The sequence below is a fragment of the Nyctereutes procyonoides genome, unplaced genomic scaffold (genome assembly GCF_905146905.1).
Source record: "Nyctereutes procyonoides isolate TBG_1078 unplaced genomic scaffold, NYPRO_anot_genome, whole genome shotgun sequence".
Classification (NCBI taxonomy): domain Eukaryota; kingdom Metazoa; phylum Chordata; class Mammalia; order Carnivora; family Canidae; genus Nyctereutes; species Nyctereutes procyonoides.
Window position 1 is genome coordinate 15,693,273 of NW_026575126.1, and position 13,260 is coordinate 15,706,532.

The 13,260-nt window shown below is 35.3% G+C and overlaps 1 protein-coding gene across 1 annotated transcript in view; it reads right to left on the minus strand.

Moving 5' to 3' along the window:
• COL24A1 (collagen type XXIV alpha 1 chain) overlaps positions 1-13,260 on the minus strand; it is a 384,669-nt gene that overhangs the window by 308,557 nt on the left and 62,852 nt on the right. The window contains exon 9 of the mRNA XM_055339781.1: positions 4,082-4,126. Within this exon, the coding sequence (XP_055195756.1) occupies positions 4,082-4,126 (45 nt within the window). The remainder of the gene's footprint in view (positions 1-4,081; positions 4,127-13,260) is intronic.

Below are 13,260 nucleotides of genomic sequence, written 5' to 3' on the forward strand. Positions count from 1 at the left end.
GGAGACTCAAAGGCTTAAGAAAGGAAACTTGCCACAGAACTGGGAGGTCAGATGAGAAGAAAGACCTCCACTTTGTCTTGACTTTCTTTCATTGATAAATTATTCATTCATTTCTTAGTTTATCCAAAGTCTAGGTCTATTAAATAGTTCTTGAACCAAGAAAATGCCAGAAGAATGTACATTGAACTGCCTTTACTTAACCTCAAATGGTGACAGCCATCGTAAATTTATTATAATTTTGTTATTTATTATGTAAATCATTTCCTTCTTATTGTTTGTAAAAGAGATAAAAGACACTAACTAGCCCTTTGCCCTTCTGCTTTGAAGCACACAGAAGAGTGTTTCCTTCAGTTTAAGTATAGAAACACTATAAACCTCCTAAATATTTGGAAAATCTGCAGAGATAATAAAGGAAAAGGCAAATGGAGGATCATAGATGGAAATTTTTGTCCTCCCATTTTATTAGACATGTAGGCTTCAGATATATCTTTCTTTCTACTTTTCTCAGACTCTCTTAATTTTGTTCTTTTCTCATTTATCTCTCTTCTCTCCCCTTCCTCCAACAATTACCATTTGCTGAGCACTTTTTATGTGCCAATCACTATGCCGATCACTTTATATCTATGAGGTAGGTACTATTTTCTCTATTATACATTTGAAGAAAGTAAGATACAGAGAAGTTAAGAAACTCGCCGAAGATATCACAGTTGGTAAGTAGCAGAGCCTGGATATGAATTTAGATAATCTGATGAAAGTTGTCATATGATGCACATACACATACATGTATATGTCCACATACATATAGACATCCATTTATAGACATGACAATGGACAATTTAACACAATATGAATAAAACACTGGCTTTCTGAGGAGCACAGAATAAGATTCTTATCTACAGATGGAGAGATTTGTCCTATGAATTCCAGAAACCATATTTCTATATTAAATATTACCTTATTAAAATTTGAATAATATAAAATATTTTATTCCCACAATAACATTCATTTAGCACCTATCATATGCCAGGCACTATTTCAAGCATTTTAAATGTATTATCTTATTTAACCTGCCTAAACTCTGTAAATTAGGTGTCATTACCCATATTTTACAGATTAAAAAAAATGAGACATAAAGTGTCTGTCACCAGTGGAAAGTCACTCAACTAGTAAGTGAAAAGCCAGGATTTGAACCAGCATGTCTCATTCCAGAGATTGCCATCCAAGGTTGCTTCCCTAGCATAATTCTGAAGTGTGTGTAATTTCCAATAGTATTCTAGGGAAAGCCCTCTAATTATGAGATTTGCTTCAGTCTATTTACAACAGCTTCCTTTATGCCTCATCCAGTTCTGAAATACACAGGCCTATATCCAGACATCCACAAAACCTTATATTTGGGTATGCCAAAAGAAAGGAGTAAAATAAATTAAAAGAACTGCTTTTATTCTACAGGTCACTGTCTGGCTAGGGCCAACCACCATGCCTTTCATTCCTCTCCTAGCCAAATCAAGTTAATTGAACTCTATTAAAAAGCAATCTGTTTTAAGACATAAAGGAAATCTGATTTTGAATGAATTTTCACAGAGGGTGTTAAGGCAACATGTAAAGATCTAATACATTCCAGCTGTAAAGATAAACACAAAAGAATTCCACTGGATGGCTAAATTCTGCTATCCTGGAATGGCAATAAACAAAGTAAACAAAAAATAAATAAATAAAATAAATAAATAAAAATAAATAAAAAAACAAAGTAAACAAGCCTTCAGCAGTCTTATATGACATAAACATGTCCAAGCCAACCACACCCTAAAATCACTGTGACAACCATAGAAGCTCAAAAGAAACTCAAAGCAAACACTACAACTTAAAATTCACTATGCACTCAAAAATGGTTAAAAACAAAAAAGTCAGGCCACTTAAATCTATAGATTGAATGCGGGAATTTAGATGCCAATCTCTAGACTCTAGAGAAATTAGGAATAGGAAACCTGCCTCTATCCTACTTCTAACACCAACATTTAAAGCACATGCTCTGAGATAATCAGACTTCATTGAGAATCCCAGCACTGCTACCAAGTAGAATTAGTAAAATAGAATAACAATATCTAGGTCACAGGATTATTGTGTAGACAAAATAGAACAGTGTGCAGAAATATATTTAAAAGTGGGAGAGGGCTGCCTGGGTGGCTCAGCCAGCTAAACATCTGTCTTCAGCTCAGGTCATGATCCCAGGGTCCTGGGATTGAGTCCCACGTGGGGCTCCCTGCTCAGCGGGGAGCCTGCTTCTCCCTCTGCCCCTCTCCCGCTCATGCTCTCTCCCTCTCTCTCTCAAATAAATAAATAAAATCTTTAAAAAAAAAATAAAAAAAAAATAAAAGTGGGAGAAACTGTAACAATTACTGTTCACTCTGAGAACAATAATAAGTATACTAAAAACTGGGTTATAGAGCAATTGTGAGAACAATTATAAGTATTAACAGTCAATTTTTCATTTACTTGTGAAATACTAGGTTTTCTCTATTAGAAACCATACATTTGTGTCAAAATATTTTCCTTTTTTTTTAAGATTTTATTTATTTATTCATGAGAGGCACACACACACACACAGAGAGAGAGAGAGAGAGAGAGAGAGAGAGAGAGAGAGGCAGAGACACAGGCACTGGACCAAAGGCAGGCACCAAACTGCTGAGCTACCCGGGGATCCCCAAAGTATTTTTCTAGAGACTTTTTTTTCTTCCCAGGAACTAAACCTTCCTGCCTTTCTTTTTTCCCCATAAATGATTTTTAGCACTTGTTTGATCTTAAAGAAACCGAGATTGCACTTGTTACAGATACATATATCACCTTACCTGCCATATCTAGTAATTAGTAATCCTGAAAAATTGTACCTCAGGGACTGAACAGAGTGTACTGTCCCACTTAACATGAATGAAAGAGAAAATTAGCTTCATTTCATTTATATCTTTCTCTCAGGGACATTCCATCACATGTTTTCCTGGAGCTCTCTTTAGGGCTTCCTGAGGCTCTTTGCTGAATCTCCAATAATGGTGTCTATCACCCTGGTTAGTTTTAATCTCTCACCCTTTTCACTGCTTTATTTATACTGACCTAGTACACACTGTATTGAAGACAAGTGATATGGCTTTATTTTTTTTCCTATGACATGTGATATATTATTTTCTGGTGGGAGAAAGAATAACATATTAAAAACTAAATAGTTCCCAAACTATTCTGACTTTTAAATATGTGCGTATTTATGTAATGGACACCACCATATGTGTAACTCTGACTTGGTTTTTTATTAAAATTTATTTACATTCCCTTATGCAAGGGTCAGGAAACTTAACAGCTAAGAGTAAGCTTTTGTAAATAGGCAAGCCCCTAAAACTGTATAAAAAATCAAATGTGTGGGGTATCTGGGTGGCTCAGTCTGTTAAGTGTCTGCCTTTGGCTCAGGTCATGTTCCCAGGGTCCTGGGATGGAGCCCTGAGTTGGGCTCTCCACTGAGCAGGGAGCCCGCTTCTTCCTCTCCCTCTGCCTCTCCTGACACTTGTGCTCTCTCTCTCTATCTCTCTAATAAATAAAATCTTAAAAAAAAATCAAATGTGTGAAAGAAAAAATAAAAACAAAAAATAAAAATAAATCAAGTGTGTAGTGTCTGCATGTATGCATGCATGTGCATGAATATGTGTGTTTTCTGGGAAAGAGTTCATTGATAACACTCATAAAGGGATTTGTGAACCTCAAAAATTTAAGAACTGCTATTCTGGAACACATTAGGCAGATAGTTAAAGTCAGTCAGGGATTTGGGGAATAAACAAAAACAAAAACAAATCAATAATATGATCAATTGAAAAGTTTGGCCTGCACTAAACAGAGAAAAAGTCACAGAGAAGAAAATCTTAAATAACCTGCACTAAACAGAGAAAAAGTCACAGAGAAGAAAATCTTAAATAATAAATGGGTGAAAATAATTTCTCAGTGGAGTTCACTAATGTGTCTTTTTTTACTGGAAAAGATACAAGTTTGTTTTTTTGTTGTTGTTTTGTTTTTAAGATACAAGTTTTATTAATAAAGTACTTACTGGTTCACCTCTGGGTCCTGGAAGCCCTGGATAGCCTTTGAGTCCCTGTAAGGTTAAAGGTGAAGACATGCCATGAACAGTAAGCTCATACAAGCTGAAAACTAAACAAAGGTTCTAAGTTGTTTTTTATCCCAACTTTTTGTTTCCTCATCAATGCCTATTTAATTCTTAAAATTTATTTCTTATTCATCTTTTTAAGTATTTGTATTATTTATTACTATCAACAAAAATTATAGCATAGTATTGAATAGAGAATAAAAAATAGCATTTTTTACATAAAGCTGGTATCCAGGAATGGGTCTGTTAAATCTTACTGAAGCTTTTTAAAAGTTGGTTTATTTATTTTTTATTTATTTATTTTTAGAAAGGTAGGAGGGTAGGAGGGAGAACGAACGAGAGAATCCTAAGCTATCTCCATGCCCAGCACAGAGCCCAACACTGGACTCTATCGAGATGCTTTTAGTTTATTAATACTGAAGCAAAATGCCCTTAGACATAATCTATTTGTAATTACTGAAAAACTAGACCATATTCTGGCAGTTTCTTTAATCCAAATACTGTCATCACACTCCATGAATGACCTAAGAAAAATCAAAGAGCCTGCTGATGGGTCCTATGAAAAAAGAAATTTTATAGAGCTAAAAAATTACTATGAAAAAAATTGTTTTCCATATTATGGAACCAAAATCAAATCTTTAATCTCCATTATTAACACCCAAAGATATTAAAATAGATAATATCCTTTTTCTTCTACAAAGATCCTCTATAAGCCAAATGAAGAAAGCTAAATGAAGGAACAGGAGGAAGGAAGGAAGGAAGGAAGGAAGGAAGGAAGGAAGGAAGGAAGGAGAGAAAGAAAGAAAGAAAGAAAGAAAGAAAGAAAGAAAGAAAGAAAGAAAGAGAAAGAAAGACTGGAGTTTGTTTAAGCTCTTGTCAACAATCAGTAAATCAACCTACTGTTTACTGTTTACTAGATTTTGATATATACAAAAAAAAAAAAACAAGAAAAAGTTCCTTTTCTTAAGAACCTCATAGGACTTTGGGGTGCCTGAGTGGCTCAATCCATTTAGTGTCTGACTCTTGGTTTCAGCTCAGGTCATGATCTCTGGGTCATGAGATGGAACCATGCACAGGGCTCTGCATTCAGCAAGGAGTCTGCTTTTCTCCCTCTTCCCCTTTCTCTCACTCATGTGTTCCTGTGTGTGTGTGCGCTCTCTCCTTCTCTCTCTCAATAAATAAATCTTTAAAAAAAAAAGAGAGAGAGAAAACCTTATAGGATTTTAAGCAAATTATAACTCAAAAACCGAAATCATTTAGAGCTTACAAATATCAAAACTTTGAATTAATATACTGCAAACTGAAGATAAGTTTTTAGAATTTCAGGATATAAAATAATGTAATTAAATGGTCATTCAGGATTAATCACTGAGGGTTTTAATAATTTGTATTAATGAATTAGAGAAGGAAGTAATGCTTTGGCTAGACAAGGAGGAAATTAGAAGCGGTGCCTATTCGAAAAACAAGGGAGTGATCTGAACAGCTTCTGAAATATTAAACTTAAAGCAACAATAAAATGCTGAAGTAAACAGGTCTCTTAGGAACCAGAGAAAAGACCGGAAAAACGAAGAAAACAAGTTTGGAGGCAAAGATTTTTGTGTTATCTCTATGTTATATGTAAGTGTATTAGTAACAATGACGTAACAAAAGGAAAAAAACAAGAGGGCAGAGGAAAAGACCTGACCTGTGGGAGCTTGGCCCTTTTGTGTTTAGACTATTAGAAAGAGAACAGAGAAGTGGTTATGAGAAAGATGGGGGAGAGAAGGGGGTGGGGGGAGAAGGAAGAAAGGAACTTCACGGAGCTGCTCTGTGCCAGATGCTGTGCCAGCCATTTCCAAATACTTCATTTAATTTGATAGTAATCCTACAAGGTAGGAATTTCCTCCATTTTAGAACCCCTCCCATAAGCCTATTTCCTTTTCCTTTTCTTTAAAAAAAGTATGTGTTTATTCATTTACTTATTTATGTTTCTTTCTGTGAATACTTGAGTCTAACTATATGCCTCCCTTTCTTTGGCTACCATCTGTTTTTCTGACCACAGTTTCTTTCCTCCCGAGCCCATGATGAAACAGAACACAGTGGCAGTACAACTTCTTTAATTACTTTCTCTGAAACACTTTAAAATGGTGAGCTAGGCTTGTTAAACATGGTATCTTCTGCATGTACAATTTCCTTTGAAGGGACTGTCCCACATCCAGAGACTCTAATAAGAGGGCAGCAACAGTCAGGACCTGTCCTCTGTGAACTCACTCCTACTCCACCTCGGCCACAGGACACAACACTCGATCTGTGGGAGACCAATACGAAGTCTGGCCCCTAGCCAATGAAGTCACTTGGAATAAAGAGTTTTGCCTAAATAGAAACAAAGTGGGTCAGTCAAATCCTTTTTTAATTAAGTGAAACTATTTTTCAAAAAGGAAAGAAAGAAAAATTCAGGCACTTAGCAGTGGGGGGATGAAGGGGTGGGGGCTGAAGCCCGAAATATTCACAAAGGTTAAGAGGAAGAGCAGGGGAATTGAGATGCTACAAGAAAGTCAGCGTATCAATACAAAATTTAGAGTAGGCACAAACTACGTTGAGGAAGAAAGTTGTTCTCAGAGGAAAAGCAAGATAATACAAAAAGGCAGATGCAGAAAGAGCAGAGGAGTAACAACAGAACAGTAGTAGGAAAAGCACAGTAAAGGATTCACAAACTAAAGCTACTAAGATACTCAGAACTGTTTTGAATCAGTACTTGTCTCCATAAGACTTAGGTATATTACAGCACCTATTTTTAGATTCCTTGGGTCCCTGCTTCCCTTAATACTACAGAGAGGAATGAAATAATTGTCTCTTCCTTGAGATAGCCTAAGTCTACATTCTTTGCAATCAATAGAGCCTGAGTAAATCAAAATGTTTTAGCTGTCTTTTCACTGCTAATAATAATAAGGAACAGACTAAACACACGGAGTTCTAGTTCCAGTTTTGCCACTAACTAGCTACATCATGAGCTTCAAAGTCTATATTTATAAAATGATGGCAGTGAATTTTTATTTATTTTTAATTTAAAATTTCCTTTTACTGTTAGCATTCTTTGATTACTTGGGCTATACGAAAGTCACTACTTTTTTAATTTAGCTTTCATTGAATGAAAAACAAAGGCATATTTATGAGTCAATTTGGACTAAGAGGCGGAAGAAGAATTTAAGTAAGATTGATGTATATATCAGAGAAAAAACAAGATTCAGGCACATGATATAAAATAAAGATAGAGATTCTGAGATGTGTAGAATGGAAGAGAGTGGGTCAGGTTGGAGGCTTTCATAGCATAGTGAAAGATAATTATAAATCAGATTTGAGTGGTGGAATAAGAGATGGTATATAAGCTCCTTAGAGAGTTCTTTATATATGTTATTCAATGTGGTATCTTCAGTGCCTAAAACAGTACCTACCTCATAGAAAGTGCCCATTAATTAATTAATGACGAGACTTGGATGAATGAATGAACTGATCAAAAGACTTCAATGGATTTGAGAGTTACCTGAGTAGAAAATAGATTCTAATTTTTTTTTTAGATTTATTCATTTTAGAGAGACAGAGAAAGAGACAGAGAGGGTGTATAGGTAAGAGCAGAGAGAGAATCTCAAGCAGACTCCCTGCGGGGCACAGAACTTGATGCAGAACTCAGTTGCATGACCCTGAGATCATGACCTGAGCTCAAATCAAGAATTGGACACTTAACTAACTGAGCTATGTAGGTGCCCTCAAAATAGATTCTAAGTATCTAATATCACATCTCAATTCTCTTAATGTTAAAATGAAAGATAAGTAAGTAGGATTAAAAAATGTCTTTGCTACTTTAATGTGATATTATTGTATCTATAATATACAGGAGTTAGAACCACTATTGTAGGAAGGTCTCCATTTATTCCCTATATCTGTGACTATACTCCTTATTTATTTTCTACTTAAACACTAGTCTGTAAAGTTTTTAAATAAGTTTCCTGGGATTAAGTTCCTGGGAAAAATGCCTACATTTAAATTTTGGCAGAGCTCCAATCCAGGGATCTAATATTTTATTTTTAAAAGTTAGTTTATAGTATAGCCTTTTGAATATATTTGAGTCACTGTTTTCTATATTCACATAGGAAGAACAAAAAAAGTCCAGTAAATGACAACACACAATTTTTCTCAGATGAATACATTGAAAAAAAAATTGATGTGAACACATTCCTCAAGGAATGTCAATAGGAAAATTTACAAACTGTTTTAAAACAGATTAAAGACTCATTATAGGGACGCCTGGGTGGCTTACTGGTTGAGCGTCTGCCTTTGGCTTGGGGCATGATCCCAGTTTAGGGATAGAGTCCCAAATCAGGATCCCTGTGAGGAGCCTGTTTCTCCCTCTGCCTATGTCTCTGCCTCTCTCTGTGTCTCTCATGAATAAATAAATAAAATCTTTAAAAAAAAAAAGACTCATTACAATAAATTATAGAATTGTCTAAATATTTTTTGTGATGGGAAATCACATTACCAAGAATTCCAATAACAAACGGGGCTCAGAATCTAATCTTAACTCAGAGACTTTAATTTTAATACTTATTTCAACAAAAATTTCACCTTTAACAAACATATGTTATCAATAGGTAACCGCATGACTAAAAAGAAAAAAAGAAAGAGTATAAGAGATACAGTAGAATTGAAATCAGAAATGTTAAGAGATGGGAAGGAAACAAATTTCAAGTATATACCTGAACTTTGCCCAAGCTTAAATTTTGAATCTATAAATAAAATGTTAATCCATAAGGAAGATAGTGGTACCATTTATATACAGGCCATCCTTACTTGACATGGTACTACAGGACCACAGAACAGACTATCCAAGCTGAAACCATGCAAAGCAATATTAATAATGGGAAAAATTGCAAATGTTTTGTGACTTTTAAAAATTTTTGTCAAATGTCAAAAATTCTGTCAGTTACAATTGTGTAGGGAAATGAAAAAAATGCTAAACTAATATTTAGAGTCAATGTAATTCAAAACATTAAAAACATTGAGAAAGTGTCATTTCTTAGAAAAAAAATCATAAAGAGTAGTTTGAATAGGTTGGCCTTGTATAAATTACCATACTGAGCAAGCATATTTTCTACACTTTGGCAAATTGTCACACTCCTTTCCAAGTCTGGATCAACTTTGAACATTTTATCCTTTGTACGTTCAACGTCATGAACTAGTTCCAAAAGTTCTTCTACTGTTAATTTTTTTTGCTGGTGTTACCTCCTCTGGGAAATCTCTGTCAAATTCATCACAACCCTTTCTGCATTTATGTCAAAAAGTTAATCTTTACTATGTTCCTCTGGCTGTATCAACTAGAGTCTCTCAAATGGCAGCCATGTCCCAGTATCAGTTATTTCTTCTATAATTCCATTTATGTTCAATTTTAATTTTAAGCCCTGTGTTATCTCAGGATAGGAAGGGAGTAATCTATTTTGCTGTACCCTCATCTTTCCTGATCAATTACATCTTTTGATTATCCGTTGTGTAAAATATCTCATAGGTTTATCACTGAGAGACAAATAAGCAACATACTACACACTTTGCTACTTACGTATGAACTAACAGATATGCAGTGAACAATCACCACCTGACTGAATGATATGATGTGGCTGGTCATTGATCTGGATGCATATCTGTTATTTATGTAGTTTTTGTAGTTTATGTTGTTTTGTAGGCAGAAGAGACAGTAGCAGAGTTTGTACTTATGTAATTAATCACAACTGTGGAAATGAAATTTGAATCATGTTGCTGGGAGACTGGTGCTATTTAATTAAACATAAGTAACTGAAATCTGTGTATGTGGGAACGATGTAAAGTGAGGAATGCCTGTATAGAGAGAGAGTGAGAGAAAAAAATTCTCAATGACCTTATAATAAATCTCCATGTTGTCAATTTTATAAATTAATGGTTTTCTCCTTTTAGCAGTATTTTTCCCTCACTAGATGGAAAAGACTTATATTTACTCAGATAAAGATTTTTCCTACATATGAGAAAGTATCCCCTGTGGATACAGACAGCTTCTGTATTGTCACCCTACCTTTCTATCTTGGACTTCCTCCTATAGACTTTAGATTACAGAAAAGTAGAAGGATTCCTCTCTAGAACCCACAAAAATGCCAAAGAAACTGGAGAACAGATGATTTGCCTGTGGTACTCGCTTCCTTAAAACCTTCCAGTAGTTCTCTATTACCTGATAAATTAATAGATATGAGTGATACATGATACAAGTTCCTTTATACATGAACTTCCGAATAATACCCTTCAAGCTTTATCTCCTTATCTTTATCTTCCTACCTCAGACTTCGTAAGCCCAGGCACCAGGAACTGCCTCTTGCCTGTGAGCCTTTCTTTACACTGACATTTGTGTGTTAGCATACTCACGTCTACTAATTACAGTATCATCAGGATAACTGCTGCTCTTCCTCAAGATGCAGTTCAGATGTTGCCTTCTTCCCTGTTCCCCAAACACTCTCCCACTTCCTGCCCCCAGAAGTTTAGATGACCCTCAACTATGTCCTATAATAACTTTTGCATATCTTCATTTTTGCCCTTGCTATAGTATAATCCACTTTTGTAATTTACATTAGTGTGCTTTCTTTTTTAGACACTTAACTACTTGAAGAGAGGAACTACACCTTATTACGTAACACTGGTTTCCTGAATGAATTGCAAGGCAAAAAACAATTGTGACTAAAATAACTATAGCCTTCCAGAGTTAGCGACAGATTTTTATCTCCAAAAGGAAACTCCTCTTTTGTTTGAGGCAATTTCCCTGGATCTTTTGTTTCTGTCTTGTCTCAAGAAGCTGAGGCAAAGGTGGGCTAACCTTGTATATAAGCATGTGAAAAGTAACATCACTGAGAGATCAATAAACAGGTTAACCAGGTCTACTCAGCCTAATTTGGAATGAAGTACTGAAAGGAGGACCCAGGGAAAACAAGACAGGAAAGAAGGGGCACTGATTTGAAAAGCAGACACTAAGGAAAAAGAGGCCCACTAGCACTGGGTGAAAGGACACAGTCAATTTAACTTAAGAGCAGCAATCATCAGTCACTCACTAAGAATGCATGCCACACACTAGGCTGAGATACCACAGTGTAAAATATAGTCCTTTGCACGTAGGAACTCCCGAGTCACTCATATATTTCTCTTTAGCCATTGCTACTTCACTGTTTTCCGAAAGTGATATTAAATTTCATTTATCTGTAATGTAACAGCATTAGTTTGCAGATTAGGTAATTCCAACTTTCTAATGAAAAACTTGTCAAACACTACAGGATGCATAGCAATAATGCCTTGAGGAATACAAAGACCTAAAACCATGTTTGGCCAAAATAACCAGAGGAAACTAGCAAAATTGAGAAACAGTGATAAAATAACTGTGGGAAAAAAAAAAAGAATCCCTTAGCAAAAAAATCAGAATGAGATGAAAATAAATAACTAAGAATGTAAGCTCTTCTTGGGGGAAGGCTATATATTTCCTTAAGTCCTAAGCAAGAAGTTTAAGTTTCTAAAAAAACAAATAAATAGAAGGCAGATCCTCGATAAATGGAGAACTGGAAGGGACTCAAATTACAGGATGAATGTCACACAAACCTCTCTATTCTACTCACCTCCCCTTCTTGAGAGATACTTCCCTCATGCACACAACAGACTTGTGCCAACCTTTGTCCTAAACTACTTGCTATGACCTACTGACCTACTACTTCTTCTAATCAGCACTTGGTTTTTACTTTGGTCCCATCAACAGTCCTTCTCCACTAGTTCTCATGGAGAAAAAGAGTATGATAAACTAATTCTCAAAATGGTGCTAGATGACAGATAACACTTTTTCTGAAGACACAGAATTTTTTTTTTAATTTCTGGAACCTGAAATATTTTTAGCCAAATAAATTTTCTCCTCAATGTTAAAATGTCAGTCACAAAAGCTAGACAGAGGAAAATATCTTTGGACACAGGAAAATTTTCAAAGTCCCGCAAATTATACCACTCTGGCAACCCCTGGTTTGTCTGTGGGAGTTCAGTACTGCATGGCCTTGCTCTCTGTGTCCCTTACCATTAGTGGGAACAGAGGATTGCAGAGGAGAAGGCAACAGTGATGACAACACAGCCCCTATGCAGCAACATCTGTATTAGACTTTCACTACTAGGCTTGGACTGGATACCAACCCAATGTAAAGTGTAGCTTTCCAGATTTTTACCAGGATAGTGGGCAAGTGAGAAAATAATCTATAGAGATAACTCTGTAAAACAGTAGAATTCTCCCTAATTCTCTCTTCAGACACAGATCTTTTTGGCAATCCTGATTTTTTATTATTGTTCTCATGGACATTCAGTATTGTAGTTCCTTGGTATTGTCCTTGCTTTAAATAGATTATGAAGAACTGTATAGTTGTGAGTAACTAATAAACCCCAGTGCATTCCCCTTAATACTTTCACTGCTTTTTTCCTTTCCAACTTTATAAAGATATTTACTGTGTACCACATATGTAATGGAGATTTTTTAAAATATTTTAAATAATTCCATTAAAACAGAATATGAATTCAATTGGCTGTAAATTATTGCTATAACCATAGTAGTTAGTATTTTTGATATTCAGAAAAATGTTGCTATACATTATGCATAAAAACCTGTATTAAAATGTATGCATGATATTTCACAATTGCTGTGAGTTATATGCCTATATGCTAAGATGTGCTTAACTGCTCCCATCTGGCTTTTATCCTCTTGATCTGAGAAAAACTGCTCCAATTGAAATCACTGTTAATGTTCTTACAATTTTAAATAGCAGATTTCCAATTTTAATATAGCAACTGATTGGCTATATTAAAAAACAATTTAAAAATCCATCTGGAGTCCAAGCTCAGAATTATGACTCTTGTCCTCCATCCAACACAGCATGCACTCTGGATCCAACTTATCTGCCTTTGGCACAAATTAGACACTTAGTGGGAAGTAAAAATACACTTTAGTTCCTAGGAAAATAAAAGTACACGAAGGTGGCTAAATTGAGGCAATGCACCAGCCAATCTAGGGAAACACAGTGCTTGAAACACAGTGCTTGTTAAGATGTTAATATTGGTTT